Here is an 18,874-nt window from a genome sequence, read left to right on the forward strand (position 1 = left end):
GAGAGAGAGAGAGAGAGAGAGAGAGCGGTGCTATACGCTGGCGTCCCCTCCCTCTCGGCGTTTCTTAACCCGCCCACACTGCGTCCTTCTCCCTCTCTCCATCCCTCTCTCCATCCCTCTCTCCGCCCCCCCCCTCCACCAGCTGGAGACCAGACTGCTGCTCTGGCTCTTTTTCTGCTGTGGAAACGCACATTAGCAGTGACTCAGAAGAAGCAATTCATCTCACCACCTTTAAGGTTGTTTTTTTTCTTTATCTGGGCCAGACGCCTCCATTTTTTAAAAATAATAATCCCTCCCAGCTCCCTCCTCATCTCAAACTGCTCTTAACCAGACTGCAAAATGACGTCACATCACCCCTTATTGCCCTGTGCTCCCGTACAAATGAAGGCAATGGTGACACACGATTTTACTTCTATCTCACTGAGGACACTCATTTGTATAATGCAGTCACTACAGCCCCTTAATCTAATCCTAACCATCACAACTTAATGTTTAACTCTAAACCTAGTTCTAACCCTAGCCCTAAAACCAAGGCTTAACCCTCAAACAGCCCTTTAAAAAGTGGGCCCGAAAGTGAGGATAGGCCAAATGTCCTCACTCCATAGGTTCTAGACTCAACATGGTCCTCACAAGGTGATCTGTATAAGCACAAGCACACACCAATTGTACTTAATGACTTATTGGCATAATGCCCTCCCTACAGCCCCTTACTCTGACCTTAACACAACCAAATGCCAACAACGTGATTTATGTCCCCGCAACATCAGTAACACTTGCACCATAATTCTTCACTCCCATATCCCTCTTATACTGATTTCATTATATTCTTTTATCCTTTTAACTTTTAAATGTTTGAGATTTGGGACTCACTTTCTAATCTTGATGCTATTTTACTTTTCGTAATTGGTTTATTATCATATTTTTGGCCCGATAACCATAACCTTATTAAAATCCTCAAACAGGCTTTTTAAAAAGTAAAGACCATCCAAAAGGTCCTAGTTCCATCAGGTCTATGCTCAAAAGGGTCCTCACAGCGATATACACTAAGTACAAGTTCACACACACAATTTTAAACAGCTATCCCTACACATGCACACACATGCACGTATGCACACACCAACCAGAGTCCTTGCTTGAAATGCAGCATTTTAATGAAGTTATAAAAGCGTATTTGAAAAAAATCACTCCCCCCCCCCCCCCCTTTTATCAATTCCAAGTTTTCTTTTCCTGTGTACATTTGGTAGGAATAAGGCAAAGAAGTAGTCTCTTGAAATAGCAGTTCACATTAATTAATCATCACCATGTCATGTATAAATATTACTAAAATCTGGGCTGTAGCTACAGCGAGGTTCATCCTCCCTGTGCGTCAGCATCAGTGAAGGGACGGCGGCGGCAGCAGGGCCGGCTGCTCTCCAGCTCGCTTCCAGACAATCCAGCCCCCCCCCCCCCCCCCCCCATCCCAAACAAGACAGCATTCCCACAGAGGGACGGGATGCTTCTACTTCACTTGCTTTTTTGTTGTTCATCCCCTGTTGTCAGAAGCAGAGGAACAGGTGAAACTGTGGAATTCAAATATAAACGTCGTTTTTATTTCCCCTCCCCCCCAATATTTTTTTTTTCTTTTCATTTTGCTTCCAGTTAGAAATGAGACAATTCCTCAACTCAAAACACAACCTATGCCTCTCCTTTATAAAAACCAGGGTGAGGGTCTGGACATTAAACTGTAGTGAATCCATGTTTGGGCAGTGAGTAAGTCTTTTTATGAAATGATTAACAACTGTGCATCTCAGAGCTGAGGGCCTGATTGAAATCGAGGCGGAGACACGAGAGGAGAGGCATAGTCGGAAGTGAGGGAGAGGAAGATGTATGGCAAGAAAAACAACCACAACATCACATGAGGAAAGGCAGGAGAACGATGCAGATCCAGTTCAGGAAATCTTATCCAAAGATAAAAAAATGTTCTTTTTCATAAAAGCTGTTAAAACTCTATAAAATCAATTCTTTTTTTTTTCTTCTCATCACAAATCAAATTAAAACCCGGACATATGTACTGTAAAAACATTCATTATTACAAGGCCATTTTGAGTCGGTGTTAGTGTAAAGTGTGTGTGAGATTTACAGTGCTTGTATAACCACTGGCAGCCATTTTCAAAAAATAACCCCCCTGATTATTGTTATTATTATCATCATCATCATCATGTTGCTTTTTCAGAAAAGCTCTATGCACGTTGTATTATTCCAAGAGAGAGCGCCGCACACGCGGGCGCTGTGCTCAAACCTCCTGCCGAGGCTGAATGCTGCTGCTAAATGCAGGTGCTAGACGAAAGACAGGGAAATGAAACATAAAACACAGCGGAGTCAGTGACGGACTCTGAACCCGTGACTGGTGAGTGCAATTCTGTGTCGACAGCATGTAAGTCTCTCAGGTTCTACAAGTCCCACATGTCTTAAAATGAACAACAAGAGAGAACAATAAACAAACAGGAAATCACCCCTGATTGGCTCACAATTACCCCACGTGGCACGATGGTAATTTCCTGTAAACATTTCTTCGAATGTTTATAAAAACACCCTTCCCATTTAAAACACAAAAATATATAGAAATTTATTTTTACATGGACATATATATTACTAAAGGCCTTAAAATATTTTCCGTTCTTCTCCTTGAAAAGTCACAGTTCCCTTCAGTGGATATTTAGCCTCAGACGGACCTGGAAGGAGAAACAGACGTGGGTTCACAGCTTGTCACGAGACACAACAGAACGAACTGAAGGCTTGCACTTGCTTACCATGCCAAGTCTTAGTACCGAGTTTTATTCCTGCTTCTTCTCGCTCCGTTCTTTCCTAGGCACCAGTGCCTTGCGGAGGTATGGCATGAGTAAATAGGCTACAAGGAAGAATACATGACCACAGAAATAGATGGACGAATACACCTGTGAAAACACAGAGAAGATCAAATGAATGTCAATTACACAGTCAGATGAACTGTAATTTACATTCGTTCTAAGTAAATGTGTGCGATTGCTACAATCTGCAGCTGCTGCTGAAGCTGCAAAATGAAGGCAGTAACCAGTCCACACACTAGTGTCAGCATAAATTACATCAGTGAACCAGATAAACAATTATAACAGAGGCAGCTGGTAATGATCAATATTAATCAGCACTCACCTTTCACCTTTTATGAAAGCTGGAAATTGAGCAGTGGTGGCACACAGTGTTGGGGAGTAACGGAATACATGTAACGGCGTTACGTATTTAGAATACAAATTATGAGTAACTGTATTCCGTTACAGTTACAAAATAAATAGATGGTATTCAGAATACAGTTACATTGTTGAAATCAGTGGATTACATGACGGTACTTCTCGAGTTTATTCACTCTCTCGTAAATCCACCGGCGGCAAAGCCCCCAGGAAGCAGCTGGAGACCAGGGCTGCCGTAAGAGAGCCCGGACCCCGGCGGCGTGAAGAAGCCTCACCGCTACAGGCCCGGGACCGAGGCTCTGAGAGAGTTCCGTCGCTACCAGAAATCTACGGAGCTGCTGATCCGCAAGCTGCCCGACCTGCGCTTCCAGAGCTCCGCTGTCATGGCTCTGCAGGAGACCAGCGAGGCACGCCGGGTTCACACCGGACGCTGAAGCGCCGGACGCTGAATAATATCACCCGTTGACCCAGTAGTATAAAAGCATAAAGTCACTTGTTGCTCCAACATTAACTGCAACAGCGTCCCAATTTAATGTCATCTATCTTCAAGAACTTCTCCGCTGTTTGCTCCGTTCAATGTCGGGTGTCGAGGGTAAATTACGTATTCTCCGCCCCCCCCCCCCCTCTCTTTTTATCTTTATGACTGCTTGTGTGTCTGTAGTGGATGGGCAGAAGGGGGCATTTAATAATGTGATCGGTAAAATTGGTAAAATTAAAACTCCAGGACAACAGAAGGTGAATACAAACTATTGGATGCATGCTTTTTCATTCATTTATATCATATATATGCCATATATAAAATGTCATCAATATCGTTTAAAATAATTTTTCAGTGTGTTTCCTGGAGCGATACGCTCGCGTCAAGCGCAAAAAAAATAGAATCGACGCCGAAACGATCGCTGCACTGCAAGGCAGCCTTGGCTCAGGGGGGGGGTGTCCTTCAGCGTCCGGTGGGGCCGGCACAGAGATGGGAGTGGATGGGAGCCGGACATCCAGCTGCCCCGCCGCATCGGCGGAGAGAGAGTTTAAACTGCTGCTGCTCCACTGACTATAACGACGCCGCAATCATGCACTTAAAAAATGCAATACAAACCGGAAGTATTCCAAGTATTCAGAATACGTTACTCAGATTAGTTAATGTAATGGAATACGTTACAGATTACATTTTTGGGCATGTATTCTGTATTCTGTAACGGAATACGTTTTGAAAGTATCCTTCCCAACACTGGTGGCACATGTGTCGTCCACTAGACTACAAGAACTACTTCACATCACATGGTTAAAAGGGATGTTTTCCTGAGAGATGAAGCTCATTGGCAGCAGCAGTGATATTTTCAGCTTGACCTTGAGAAGCTGAGCGTGACGGTAGCATGTTACCACGCTCCAAACACAAAGTAAGAGAGAGCAGGCTCGAGGAACGGGAGTCTGAGCCAGTCAGTCACCACTTTCTAATCTATAAGAGCTTGATGGTGGCTCATCTTTCAATTAGGTTTGAAAGTCCTAAACAGCAAACATTTAATCAGTAAGTTGATCCCATTCACAGACACAAGAGACTCGTGGCTCCAACTTGATGCCAGTAATGTGCATATTCAAATAATTACGTACACTCAGGAACTGTTTAGAATTTTCTTTTGGTCTCAAGAAAGCACTGCTCCACACTGTGGGTGGTCACATGACACACTGAGGAAAGCTCTACAAAGCTATAAAACCCTTGACTTTAGTGGCAAATAGCTAATTAACTAAACACACACAGTCTGAAGCCTGTAGCATGTCAAACAGATTATTAAGCTTTGAAAGTCAAGTGGGATCCTAGGATCCCATTCATTTGTAAAATCATTACCATGAATCATTTAAAAGATGTTATCAATAAATGTCATGGTAATCATCCCCAAAGAACTAATAGAAGAAAATAGAGGTTAAAAAATGTCCTGCTGAAAATGAAGGGTGAATACTGAGTTAGCAAGTGAGTCGTGGCAGTTCGGGTAGATGTGTTTTGGGGCGTAGCTTTAACGAGCGGGGCAATTTCCAGGGATTACCAACCCCAGCTTTAATGATACAAGTGAAAATTACAGTATTTTTCCTGTGACTTTACTTATTGAGTTGTGAGTTACCTTGAGCCATTTGTCATAGGTGAAGAGGCAGAATGGCACTAGGGGGTAGCCCATGAAGAGCCAGTGTAAAAACTGCTGGACTACATAGATGAGAGGGTAGAGCGCGCTGTTGGCCAGCTTCGTCAGCAGGGGACTGTCCCTCACCAGAGCCAGGGCCTGTCACACACACACACACACATAATAATAATTATATGAAAGCAAGAAAATGATGCCAAATTGTGACCGCAGTCAATATTTAATTAGTGCATTCAACAGTAAAGTACATTGGATCCATAGTGTTATGATGTTTAATAACAAGAGAGTGTCTCTTGTTAAATCACAAATATCCTGCTGAGATAAATACCAATAAATATAATGAGGTCACTCATCTCCGTACCTGTCTCTCTACAGTGATGATGAAGAATTCCATGGAGAAGCACAAGATGTATCCGGAGTGGAGGCCGTGCCAAATCGTCAGGAACAAGAGTGTGGCCACATGAGACAGGGTCTTATTTCCCAGGAACTTTAACCGCTTGAAGACATGTCTTAAAAAAAAGAGAAAAGAGGAATAAAATTTTGTTATTTGGAACATTTCCTTCAATTAAATATCTGGACATGGGGGAAAACGCTCAATGAATCAACTACCACTGTCACGACAAGCAGTCACTTACCTGAATGTTGTTGTTGCATAGCAACTGAGGTTCTATTAAAACAGCTCAACTTTACATGTCTAAAAGGGTGCTCATTAATTCAACAGTGGTCCAGGCTACAGGAGCACAGTGTGTTTTCACCAGCGTTTCCTTTTTTTTATAAAAACATCTAAACCTGCTCCGTGTACGATCACTACGTCAGAATGTGAAGGTTACATCAGGATTTTTCTCTTTTACCAAATATCTGACAGGGCACTCTCTCTTAAAACAAGACCGGTGTTTTGGAAATACACAGGGATATACAGATACTTATGTGGTAATACAAATATTCTCATGTACTCTGGTTCCTCTCATCACCCAGACGGCCTTCACCCCGGGGACAATAACAGGGTGAGAGGTTGTGCCAGGAACATTTCAGGAATGTGTTCATTAGCAGGGGAAGATGGGAAAGCTCTCAACTTGCAGGGTCAAGTTGAACCAAGATTATTATTATAATCATTATTATTCATAGAGATTGAGATTGTCCTGTTGATTACTAAGAAAATCCCTTTAGAATTCAGACTCCTGTAAACCTCTAAGCTATTCAGAAGGTTTTTGAGGTTTTAGGAGAGCTAATGACGTAAGTAAGTGTGCATCAAGGAATATGTTAGTGAGCTGCGATCTGCCCTCTTCCTTTAAGGCGACCACTGCTTTATGCTCCTCACTGGTTAATGCACAACCACAGGAAAAGCACGCCTGCCTCCTGTCCAGCACTGTAACACTGGGGCCTAAGTTTCCTCTATAAATGGTTTCACGCTTCTCGACTAATTGAGTTAATGGTGAACACTGGCTGTCTGTCCCTTTGTGTTTTCTGGTTCACTTAATTCCATCACCATTTGCTGGTTGATGGTAGTTGTAGGTGACATGCCAATGCTGTTGCTTAGACTGGCAAGCAATCACAGAAACTGAGTCATTTCCCGCGCCTGAACATCAAATAGATTAAGTAAAGATAACTAAGAGCTTAGAAAGTAGGGATTTATTTCTTGTCTTTTATTCACACTACTTCTGTCAGCTTTTCCTGAAGCTGTTTATTACTAAACTGCTTAAATGTCTGCCAAGAGAATTGTAACTCAGAAGTGGCACACATGTGACTATAAATAGACTTTTCTTCTCGGGTCAAACATTGAGAAGGTTTTAGTATCCGCCTCAGGCCAGACAGCTCTCCTGTGACCAGCATACTGTTTAATATCATCCTTAAGTAAAGTCTAATATCCTGTTGTAGTTACCTGTTGAGATTCTACATCTTAGCTACTTTTATTATTATTTTAAAACCAATTCCCACTCTGTCATCCTCTGTGTCTCATGCAGTTATACAGAGTAGAAAGTAAAAGTGAGCTTAAGTAGCTAATGCATTCAAAAGAAATGGACCATGTAATAAACTGTGTGTTAAATAAATTGCTTTGCTCACTGCGGTAACCATAAAACTCTGCCACATATGCAAAGAATTTCAAGCATGAAGCTGCTGCTGGAAAACTGTCAAGAGACTGTAAGCGTCTGAAAGCAGCTAAACTTTTACACCCCACCCAGGGCGTGCACATCCTCACTGTGATGATTGAACCGTCCTGCTTTCTCGCTCATTGTTCCCGTCCAGATAAATATTTCACTTAAACATCAACGCTTTGGGTAAGAGAACCTCAGGGATTTCAGGCTCCACACTGACCTGGCAGCCCACGCGTTCGTGTTGATGTTGAAGGAGGAGATGGTTCCTCCGAAAAGCGGCGTGGTTTCAAAGAGCCACACCTTCATGTTGGCACAGGCGTCCCACCGGTGCTGGCCCTCCACAACGCCATTGTAGCCGAGGCCAGAGAGGATACATATACCCTCCTGAAACATACAAATTACATACTTTCATAATTTGCTCGAGTCTTATCAGACCACGAAGCAGATAAACTGTGACTGTACATGTTGCGGATGTGGGTGTGACAAAAAATGTAATCATCAGCACATATGTAAAAATATGTAACGGGTGGTAGTTTTAGTGTTATTGCTGTATTTACACTATAAACATAGATATAAATGCAGTTTCATAAAAATAAGGCTAATTTCAGGCACCAAATCAATAGCTTTTAGCCGTTTGCCATCAAGCCACAACTTTTTCAAACACATTTCATGCACAAGTTTGCATTTTACGAGACGACTTACCGCTATGACCCAGCAACTGACGTATTTGTACAAGATGACTTTAGCCCAAATCAGAAGAAACACACAGCGATACCAGAACGGCTGAGCCTGTGGACACGACATCATTTTATATTTTAGACAAAGAGGAAAAAAGATACGCTGATGCTTTGACTTGTTGTGCATTGAAAGATGTACGACAACTCAGTGATTATTTGTCTTTCTCACCTCATATTCTTCCGTTAGAAAGTAGCTCTCTGCGTAATAGGGACTAAATATTGTATATATAACCAAGCAGACGAAACCCAGACCAAACCTCTTCATAGCCGGAATAACGCTGAAAGATAAAGAAAGAGATGGATGAGGTTGGGAGTAGAGCAGGTAATAATGGTGATGTTCACTGCAACATAAAGATATGTTTTCAGCTCATTTTTCTTTACATCGCCCATAATCTTCCGGCTCTTTTACCTGTTGGGGGGCTTTCCGGGGCAGTCGGTGAGCTCCCCCGCCACCAGCCTCTGGTAGCTCCGCAGCGTGAACTGGGGACCCACCAGGAAGCCTCCATAGAAGTAGGAAAAGCCGCACACCTCGAGCAGCGAGGGCACAGCCGGCAGGGCTGCTTTCTTCTGCTCTGCACTCAGCTGGGACTGGGATTTGGGGAAGTGAGAGGAGAAAGACGATGAAACACAGAGAAGATCAGAAGAAGAGGAGGGACGGCAAGGTGGGATGACAGTCGGGAGGGAACAGACACTGGAGAAGGGAAGACATTTTAAGAGCACACTGACGGGCTCAATGTGGATCTAGTTACAGAACGTTTGACCACTATGTACAGTTGGCTGCAAACTAAACATGACTGAACTAAATACTCTTTAGCTGGTATGTCAATGCAGGCTGTAACCTGTGTACTGACGAGTGACCTATGGCCTTCATTACCTCCGCCAAGGACATTATGTTTTCATTTGTGTTTGTTTGTTTGTTTTTCTATCTGTTATTTAGCAGGATTACACAAAAACTCCTCGACAGATTACCAGGAAACTTGGTGGAAGGATCCGGTATGGGTCAGAGAAGAACCCATTAGATTTTGGTGCAGATCCAGATCAGGGAGCAGATCCAGGAATTGTAGGGCGCTTTTCAACATTTCCATTGATTTCTCAAAAAGTAATTCATGGATCTTGATTTAAAAAAAACAATGAGGCATGTTAAGGGGACAGATTTACGAATATGTGCAATTTGGGGCAGATCCAAATAAAAATTTAGATGTGGTTTCAAAAGGGTGTCTGCTGTTTTCAGACACTGAATGGTAAAACAAAGGGGCGAGAAATCTGTAACTACCACCATAGCTGAGAACTGCAATGTGGCCTTAGCTATGAGGGTGGTTTTCATTTAAGGGGAATGTTAGGCCTTGGTGTAGGTTTGTGCCAAGAATGAAAGGAGAATGAAAAACACAGAATAATACTGATTAAAATGAGAACGAAATAAAGCAACAGAAGTGGAATTTCACAGCTGCCAAGGATGTGTTGAAACAAATAAAGAAACCGAACTACGGCTGGAAACCAAAGCAAACTGGGTGAAAGAAGAGCACATCATTGAAAGACCTTAATAGAGCTGATACAAAGTTTATAATGGGATGAGGTAGTGATGCTATTCTGTTTACACTGACCTAGCTATCTTTATGTCACCTTTGGTCGATTTCTATCGCTGTGGGTTATGTTACAAATGAACAAGCCAGCCTGTGTGGTATCTGGTGACAGTTTCTCCGTTTTATTTCCATTAAAATGTACTGTATCACGATGTTGTGATACATAATTGTACATATTGTGAGAGATGATTTTATCCTTGCCACCCATTATGTTATACCTTCGCTAGCATGTCCTTGTCCTTTGTTTTGCCCCATTTCTCTTCCCTGCTGTTCTAAATCATGTCGACTTCTCCTCTCTTGGGCTTTTAGCAGACAAACACAAAGAGCCTGAACGGACTGTGAAAAAAGAGAAGATCGCTGCAGCTCCTCTCTCGCAGAAAGCCCTTTTGTTCGGTTGCTGCTATATCAATGCTGCTTTGGATTCCATAGTGGTCTGGCTTTCAGTTAGTTGTGATGTGCCTAGATGTCCAGTTCTTCTTTTGAGCTTCCCTGCTGTATTCATTTACTCTCTCCTGAGCTGTGAGTCGCTTTTGTTTCCTTTACGACCAGGCATTTGCTTGTTTGAGTGACCTTGTGGTGACATATACACAATAGTTTGTGTTTGAGTCGTAGCAAACAAAAAGCTGCTTTATGGTAAAAGCTTTTCTTTAAATTCTATGGTGAGTGAACTTAATATTGTTGAGTTATGAATTAGTGATCGCACAAAAACAAAGAAACTGTACCACTGTACCCTTCAATTTTTTGGAAATTGTAACAAGTAATTTCTTCTATTCTGATAATTTATTGATTGTACAATTTTGTTTAGAATACAGAATTTTGTGGGGAAATAATTGGTTCATTCTTAGATAGTGATAACAATGTTTTGGCACAGCCCTGCATCCTTGTTTGTATTGAGTCACTGACTGTAGCCGCCTCGTGCAGCTCATAGTGATCATTAATTGATTGAATGTTCTTTCTATCAAAACCCATCTACCCATCTTTAACATACGACAGGATAAAAAAAGAGCCCAGAAATAACAAACAGAGATTAGTTGAGTAAAACTCAAACCCAGACAGACAACATCGATAAATTCACCAACATTAGAGCAAGCAAAAGCAAGAAAGATCAACCAACTCACTGGTTCCTTTCCGCCGTCATAGTAATCAAATGACAACCCTGTAATCAGAAAATGCAAGGGGTGTCAGAAACTATGTTAGGGTGACTAATGCTGCCATGATCATTTCAATAAACACTAACAGCATGCAGATGTCCTGTCGGCAGTTTATCAATGTGTTAATCATTCACTGGTGAACAGGGGGAGGTGACAACAAAACAATAGAAAGATTCAAAAATTCAATACAATGAGAAAATATCTACTTTTAAGAAAACAATTTGTTTTGACAAGCAGAGCGGTGCAAGGAGAACTAGAGTCAACTCACCGACGAGCTTCAGCATGAGGACACAATGAGGCATAGTCCACTTGATGTCATACTCCTCTGTTGCTGTGTAGTAATAACCTGCAAGCAGGTAGACCTACAGGAGGAGGAGAAGGGGAAAACCACAAACAACGATAAACATTAAAAACATCCGGATGGAAAAGATCAGCCTCCTTAAATATAAGTAGAAGTTTATCACTGCTATAAGTAACAGAAAAGAATGAAAACCGAAAATCATCATGATAATTCCCAGGAAGTGTGAAGAGGTTTTTTAAGGTGATCTAGAGTGTGCACATTTCTGTGTAAACACTTGGTTTCATTACCATGTTCCTCAAAGTATGAGGGTACAAAAAAGCAAGCAGGGCAATTTCTGCGGGAAGCATGTGACTACTACGTCATACAATTATTGGCCTTAGCTGTGACTGGCCATTTTAATCAGCAGTGTTTAGGCATTAACAAGAAAATCAAAGAAACCTACAGACACAGAAATAAGACTGTGCAGACGATCTGGCTGGCGGTACCTGAGCCACTGCGGCAAAAGTCTAGCAGTGCACAATCAGGGAGCCATTGCTACAGAGTAAGCCTGTGTACCGTACATGGAGATGGAGAGAGAAAAAAGAGACACCAGGCCACCTCACCATTTGAAAGGTAAAGCTGCTCAGGACAGCTGTTACTGTTCTTCCCATAAGCCTCAGCATCAGGAATTGGACAAGGATGCATACTGCGGAGTGATAGATCTGAGCGCCTGGGAAAGAGATGGACAGAGAAGGGGGTAAGGGGCTGAGGAAGAAGGTGAGTGCAGTCAAGTGTGACCTGTGGGACTGAAAAGGACAACAGCCCTTTTCCTCCGCCTTCACAGTTCAGAATTGGCAGACACGGTGACACGAAGGCAAAGCAGAGACATGATAAACATCCGACTTGAATTGAGCGTTCAAAAGACGGCCGGAGCAAACAGAATTCCACAAGGAGAAAGATAAAGCAACAGACCTGCTGTAAAATCCAAGTGCAGCCACAACATAATAAAGAAAAGAGAAAGAAGTCAATGTTAGCAGTTAGCGTTCCAGCCTGCCACCATGACGAAGCTCCATCCATTCATCCTCTCATCCTTACCACTGCTGCCACGGCGACAAATAAACTATTCATGTTACATGAGGAGACAAAAAGTAAAATAGAAACTATTCCGATAATCAGTATCATGTTATAAGAAAAAACACCCACAATTCAATGGTTGCTCTTTGTTGGTTTCATATCGTTGTGTGACAGTAAATTGAACTAGGACTGCAACTAATAACTAGTTTGATCATTTATTAACTTTGAAAAGTAATTGACAAATTAATTGATTCAACCTTTTTCTTATGAAATAACAGATAATAAAAAAGACTTGGAATATATCAAAGCCCAAGGAAGTCTATAAAGAATTTCAGTTTTATTTGAAACTAAATCCAAACAGATGTTGAGTTTACCATCAGAGACGGGAAAGAACAGCGTCATACTCACATTGAATGAGTTGGAACAGGAAAAAGTTATGTTATTTTCTATCAAATAATCTCCTGTAGTCAAACCTGTCTGCCCACCTGCTTAAGAGCAACACATTTACTTCCTCACCCACCAAGAAATGTCCCAACAACAGTTGATGATTCATCCACATGCAAATTATAAATCTTGATCTACAACAACACACCCCTTAGCCACCGTGTTTCAAACTAAATGGAGTGAATGTGCTTTCTGTTAGAGCAGACACATGCAATTATATATTAGTTCTTTAAAGAGGCTGACGACGTAATACATTTGAAGAAATGCTAAACAGTCATCTCTTCATTTTCTTTAACAAAGTTACTCTTGATCAGTTTGACAACAGCCAAACATATTCTGACAGCACTAAGGGTATGGCAGGCGTATTTGACAGTTACAGATATGATATATATTTTATCTTTTAAGTCTTACGTGTTTCTTTAATAGAACATATAGACACAGTTAACATTTTAAAAGTCATTCTATTTAGTGAAGCAGCACATGAAATATTTTTTTTAGGATTCTAAACTAAAAGTTAAGGCCTTGGATTGACTCAGAAAGGCCAAGAATTGCGACTAGGATTTTATCTCACCTCTTGTGGGTGAAACCACTGGGCTTGGATTTAATTGCTTCAGAGTTTGTAGCTGCTGCTGACACACAATGTAAGCAGTGTATGACCTGTACATTTTAAGGTGCCCTATGGTTGTTCTGAGCACTGAGAGCACTATGAAGAAGCTTTTTTTTGTATGAGCAGCTCCCCATATAGTTCTGCACATACATCAGAAAAACAGCAATGCATCATTAAGGGCTGGGGAGGAGAAGACAAAAATGGCTATGCAACTGTTTTAGGAAGAAGGACCTGTATTTACTGCATTTGATGACCTGCATTTTAAATTATCACCTCTTTGGAAGAAACCCCCCATGGCAGCTTTAAAGAAGCCCTGACACATATATTAACCCAACTATTTAAATGTGGTTGAGTGTACGAAAACAAAGATAAATAATGGTGTAATTGTTTTTGAGGTGAACAATACTTGCAGTCTTTCCACCAGCACAACACAAATCATCTCCTTTATCTCACCGAAGTTGAAAGCTGCTAGAGCCAGTCCAGAGAGCGTGTTGAATAAATGAATAACTGTGGAAGACTGGTAGAACAAGAACCGCCGGTAGACCAGGGCACAGGGATACCCTGCAGGAGAAACAGACAGAGGGGGGGAAAACACGCCGTTACAGTATGTGCATTCATATGAGCGAACTGAGCTTCTGTTGACACCTCAGCGTATTAATGACTCCGACCTTGTGGTAAAAACACATGGCGGACACACATTAGACCCACTGGTGCGCATGTGTGGTGTGTGTTGGGTGCAAGTCTGGCCTCTCAAGGAGGAATATAATGTCTGTGTAACGACAGGAAGAATAAACTCAGTGCCCAAACCATTATTCTTAAATAAAAGAGAATCGTTTTGTTCAGTATGACTCTCATATTAACTTTATTGTGATTGACCAGTGAGCCAGTAAAGAGACTGAAGGGCCAGTAAAAAAAATTGTTAACAGTCCACAAACAATCAGTTGTTTTGTAATCAGTGCATTATGGCCTGCCTACTTTTTTTCTAGCGTGCAGTGTGTAGCTACACAACTTTTGTTTGTCACAACCACTTACATTCTCCATCTCAAGGTTTCATGCAGCCATCGTGCCTCTCTCACAGAACCGGCCGCTGGCATTAACACTGCTGGGATCGTGGGCCACATGTCCAGTGAGACTTGTGACTTGATTCTGTTTTAGCTCCTCACCTGCTTCTCACGTATCACTGTTTTGTTGTGTAGCACCAACCTCCTATTTAGATCAGAGTGCAACTTATTTTAATGTTACATTTTTTGCTAAAACTCTTTTAAGTAGAACAAGATTGATTTCTTTCTATTTTTTGGCTAGCTCACATGAGTAGGATTTCAAGCATAATATAGAATTTTTAAAGGCTAGCTTTATGGGTTTGTTTATGCTACTAAGGTTTTCTGCTACATTAATTTTGTGTTTTTATTTATTGTTTTGATAAATATGAAATGATAAAATCAACCAATGGTTTAATGGTTAAATGGTACTTTGTGCATAATATTTGTGCATTATGGACATACGTTTAAAATGCATTTGCTGTGTGGTTAATAAATATGCCTGAATCAAAATAATGATAATCTAAAGTAAACTCTTTGCAGGGATGTTATTCATCAGGCCTCTCTAGGGTTGCCTCTGGTGCAAACTCAGCTCTCAGGTGAGCTCCACCGTTGGGATACTCACAAACAGGAGGCAGAGCTTGTTGATTAGTATTTGTAGTAAACACCTGAAACATAAAGTCCTCCTTCAAAATGCTTCATTATGAAAAACATTTGTCAGAACTGTGACGCAAGAGTTGACAGCTGTGATTATTTCGGGTGAGCGTGTGAACTTGATAATAAAATCACGGAGGAGTAAGACAGTCCAACCTTTGAATCAGCTGTTTCTGACTGAATGAGCAAGACCTTTCAACTTTGTACTTCCACTAACAAACAAGGAACTAAAGGTTAGTGGATATCAGGGTTTGCATCTTCTCAGGAAACACAGCAACTTAGACGTGGCTTAATATGTTGTAAAGTCACACACAGTTCCCCAGGTGCTCCTGTTGTTTTACTTAAGAAGATAAATAGATAATGAATTGATCTTAATAAGAAGTATTGTAGCTGTAGTAAAAGAGAGATTCAGTTTATTACTCCGAGCCAGAGATCTCCATTGTTGTCCAAATACTCACGACCAATCAATGAGCCACATTATTGAAAGTTGCCTTATCAGGTTGGTCAAGGGACACTGGAGTTTGTGTTGAGTCAACCCCACATACAATACCCTACAGGTGCCACAAATATTCTCTGGTGCAATAACATTAAACCAGTTAAACAGATGTTTTTTTTAAATGTTCCATTGAGGATTGTATGACATAATTCCTTTAATAGGAACTCTTGGATGTGTGGATCTTCTCCTCATTTCAAAAGATGTTTAAGGTCAAAATTATTGGGGTACAGATTAATGACCCTTCTGTACAATAAAAAGATGTCGAACAAAATAAAGCTTCTCAGACACAGAATCTGAGTCACTGGGATGTAGACACTTGCAGGCTTCTTGTGAAACTGCATTGTGGCTGATATGGCCCAATTATTGAATTTGTTTTGAAAATACGAATGTAGCCAGGTCCCACCCAGTACGTTTCCATGTTACTGCTCTTGCAAATCAGCTGGCTAACCAAATCCAGCTTATGAAAATCTGTGTATACCAGAGGAAACGATGGCGCAATCTGTTTTGTCGTCCTTGGCTTTAGACAGTTACTATACGGTTGCAATATTACGCAAAAGCGCATCTACAGTGGGACAAAGAGCGGGCAGCAGGCTGAGTGGAGCGCTGAAGGCTGCGACACAAACCAAAGTCTGATCTGAATGGCCTTGTTCAGTCCATTGTGTTGTGCTGTGTGGGTCTGCACAGAGAGAAAAAATAGACATGGCCATGTGTCAGAGCAAAGTTCAGAGAGGACAGCGTGGAGGACACCCCCCCCTCCACCCCCCTCCACATCCACACACTCAACCCTGACATTCCCACCCTGGAGTCGTGCAACGTGTTGCAGCCTGATGTGGTGAAGCAGCAGAACATTCAATTAAAAACAAAGCTCTGTGAGGAAAGACCCCAGAGAACTCCTAATATCTCCCCTCTAGTCAAATGAATGGAGGGGGGGGGGGCATAGTTTGACAGCATGAGCTCATTCTGCAACATGTCAAAGCTTTGTCCTCAGCCAACAACAGGAGGACGATTAACCAGCACCACTCTCATGTTGTTTAGCTAATCCTGCAGCTACTGACCCTGTCCCCACACTGGTAGCACTTTGCTAACACACATTTGTATCACACTAGCTAACTTGGTTGACTCGTTAGCTAGCTGGTCCAACAAGTGGGAAGACGATGAGAAACACGGCAGACCCGTTCTGTGTGGATCTGACAGCGACACCTCACTGAGAACTAGCCGAGCAGCAGCAGCTTCCCCCCCGGCTCGCCAGCCTCACTTCAGCCGCTGCTGGAGCTTCTCACACAGGAGAACTTCACCGAGGAGGCTGAGAGGCAAATGTTCACCCGCGGTTTGCGAATCGATCAGTAGCTTCCTGCAAAAACAAGTCTGCTCCTGTTCGGAACAGCAGCAGCAACACAGCAGCTCCTCAGCCTGATGCTACAGCTCTCACTCGGTACCTGACCCAGCGTCATGTTAGCGGTGACAGTGGCGCTCGGCAGTGGGAGCTGTGGGACCAGTGACCCGGCCCGGAGTCCCCTCGGCGGCCCAACATCACACCCGACCCCCGGGAAGGAGAGACTCACCGATTAAAATAGATAAAATGAGTCGAACCGCTGGCTCCGGGGAACCTAGGGAGTCCGCCAGCTTCTCCATCAAGGGAGCCGCCATCTTTCTTGTGGGCGGAAACGTCTCCGCGCGACGGTTTAGTGAACTCTACTGACTCACGGGCACGCTCGCACGCACGCACACGCAGGCGCACGCTCTCTCTCTCTCTCTCTCTCTCTCTCTCTCTCTCTCTCTCTCTCTCTCTCGCTCTCTCTCTCTCTCTCTCTCTCTCACACACACACACACGTAATCCTTGTTTGCATGTACTTCCCTTCACTCTGTACAGTCTGTCCATAAGCTCATCTCTACCTTTAAACATAACCACTTCATACTTAACCATAACCTTGACCATAAACATTGATAACTTCAACTAGCTCAGAAAATATGTTTTGTCGAATTTAAACCAGGTTTAGATCCCTTGATTTTTAATGATCCTTTAATCCTTTAATGATTTTTCTGTTTCCAAAAAGGCAACAGAAACGAGCACACACACACACGCGCACACACACACACACACACTGCGGTCAAAACCCCGGCAAAATTAAACTGTCATTTATTATTATATGTGATTTTATTTTATTTGTATGTTTTCCCTGCTTGTGGCACATATGGGCTGACACGTATCTGCAGCAACGCCTCCAGAACTATGACGAAGAGTTGCAGACTCCATGAAGTTTAACCATCAACCCCTCGGTGTCTGGAAGCAGACCCACACACCTGACCGTGTGGGGGGAGTTTGCCCCCGTATGGTGACATGCAGGTATAACACTTCGTTGGTGTCCCTTTCTATAATAAACTTCATAATTTAAATTCACGTGAACATGTCAAAACCAGTCTATGGTCAAAACAAGTCTAGTAGAAATAACCTGTTTTAAAAAGCAACAACCACATTTTAGTACAGACAGAAATTATTTTACTTAAGTACAATATATCTGTTGTGACAATATACACTATTATTCAAGTAGCATCCTAAATTCACCCTTTTTTATACAAAAGAATCAAAAACCACTGTAACTACCTTTCTAACTCTACATTTATTTGACGTTCCTATTCATTCCCTCGCCTCATCTGTCTATTGTGTTCCTGTCTACCCCTTCATATTCTCAATGTTAAACATATAATATTTGTACACATATAAACAATTAGTCAAAAAAGTATTTATAATGGAAATCATTTTACCTTACAGAAACCATGCGCTGATGTATTATTTAAAAATATGTGACATTGTTTATTTACTGTATTCCCTTGCACTTGTGTTAATATTCCTTGTACTGTGACTTCACATCTCCACCAAATGAATAAAATCTACTTTTCACACAACTGCATGTAGTTGTAAACTATAGTGATGCTTACCTTGTTGCAAGATGTGATTTTACAAATAAACCTTATTATCATCCTATGATTATTATTATTATTGAAGGACTACCTTGTCTTGTATGAATCTGCAGCAGTTACCTCATCTACAAGTAGTACTATTAATCTATTTAATGTTAATTCAGGGAAAGTCTTACAAAATCTTTACACATAGATTCATGTTTTGAGAGTAAGTTTTAGATAGTTGAGCCAAAACAATTACAACGAGTGGTATGTTCAACCATTTGTGGTGAACTGACGTCAGTTGTATCTGTGAATTTTGTTTTTAGACATGAAGTGCGGGCTTCTCTTTAAGAGAAACCTTCTAGAAAAATAGCAAAAGAGCAAATTTATCCTGCGGACTTGTCGTCAGCCGTGCATGACAGTACTGTCACCACCTACATTTGTGTTACGGTGCAACAATGTCGAAATGTGGAATTAAGGAAAGCAAAAGG

General features: G+C 41.9%; 1 protein-coding gene and 1 non-coding gene across 2 annotated transcripts; both read right to left on the reverse strand.

Annotated features, from left to right (window-relative positions):
• Positions 1–1,989: 1,989 nt before the first annotated feature.
• Positions 1,990–17,145, reverse strand: lpcat3 (lysophosphatidylcholine acyltransferase 3). The gene is made up of 13 exons (XM_061080741.1): positions 17,045–17,145; positions 13,749–13,856; positions 11,794–11,900; positions 11,159–11,252; positions 10,858–10,895; positions 8,569–8,747; positions 8,329–8,437; positions 8,125–8,211; positions 7,643–7,806; positions 5,691–5,838; positions 5,315–5,470; positions 2,790–2,933; positions 1,990–2,711 (listed from the first exon to the last, which is right to left on the reverse strand). Exons 1-12 carry the CDS (start codon positions 17,127–17,129, stop codon positions 2,814–2,816), a joined length of 1,395 nt encoding a protein of 464 aa, XP_060936724.1. The 5' UTR covers positions 17,130–17,145; the 3' UTR covers positions 1,990–2,711; positions 2,790–2,813.
• Positions 17,146–18,718: 1,573 nt separating this feature from the next.
• LOC133014818 (U7 small nuclear RNA) lies at positions 18,719–18,772 on the reverse strand. Its single transcript, XR_009681493.1, has one exon. It is a non-coding gene; the product is annotated as a U7 small nuclear RNA (small nuclear RNA).
• Between the last annotated feature and the right edge of the window lie 102 nt (positions 18,773–18,874).

This window comes from Limanda limanda, chromosome 11, assembly GCF_963576545.1.
Source record: "Limanda limanda chromosome 11, fLimLim1.1, whole genome shotgun sequence".
In the NCBI taxonomy this organism is placed as follows: domain Eukaryota; kingdom Metazoa; phylum Chordata; class Actinopteri; order Pleuronectiformes; family Pleuronectidae; genus Limanda; species Limanda limanda.

Coding starts and splice junctions, on each gene's coding strand:
- lpcat3 (XM_061080741.1), bottom strand. CDS start 17,129: ATGGCGGCTCCCTTGATGGAGAAGCTGGCGGACTCCCTAGGTTCCCCG. Junction 8,438..8,568: donor CCCGGAAAGCCCCCCAACAG/GTAAAAGAGCCG, acceptor TTTATCTTTCAG/CGTTATTCCGGCTATGAAGA. Junction 7,807..8,124: donor TCAGTTGCTGGGTCATAGCG/GTAAGTCGTCTC, acceptor TGTATGTTTCAG/GAGGGTATATGTATCCTCTC.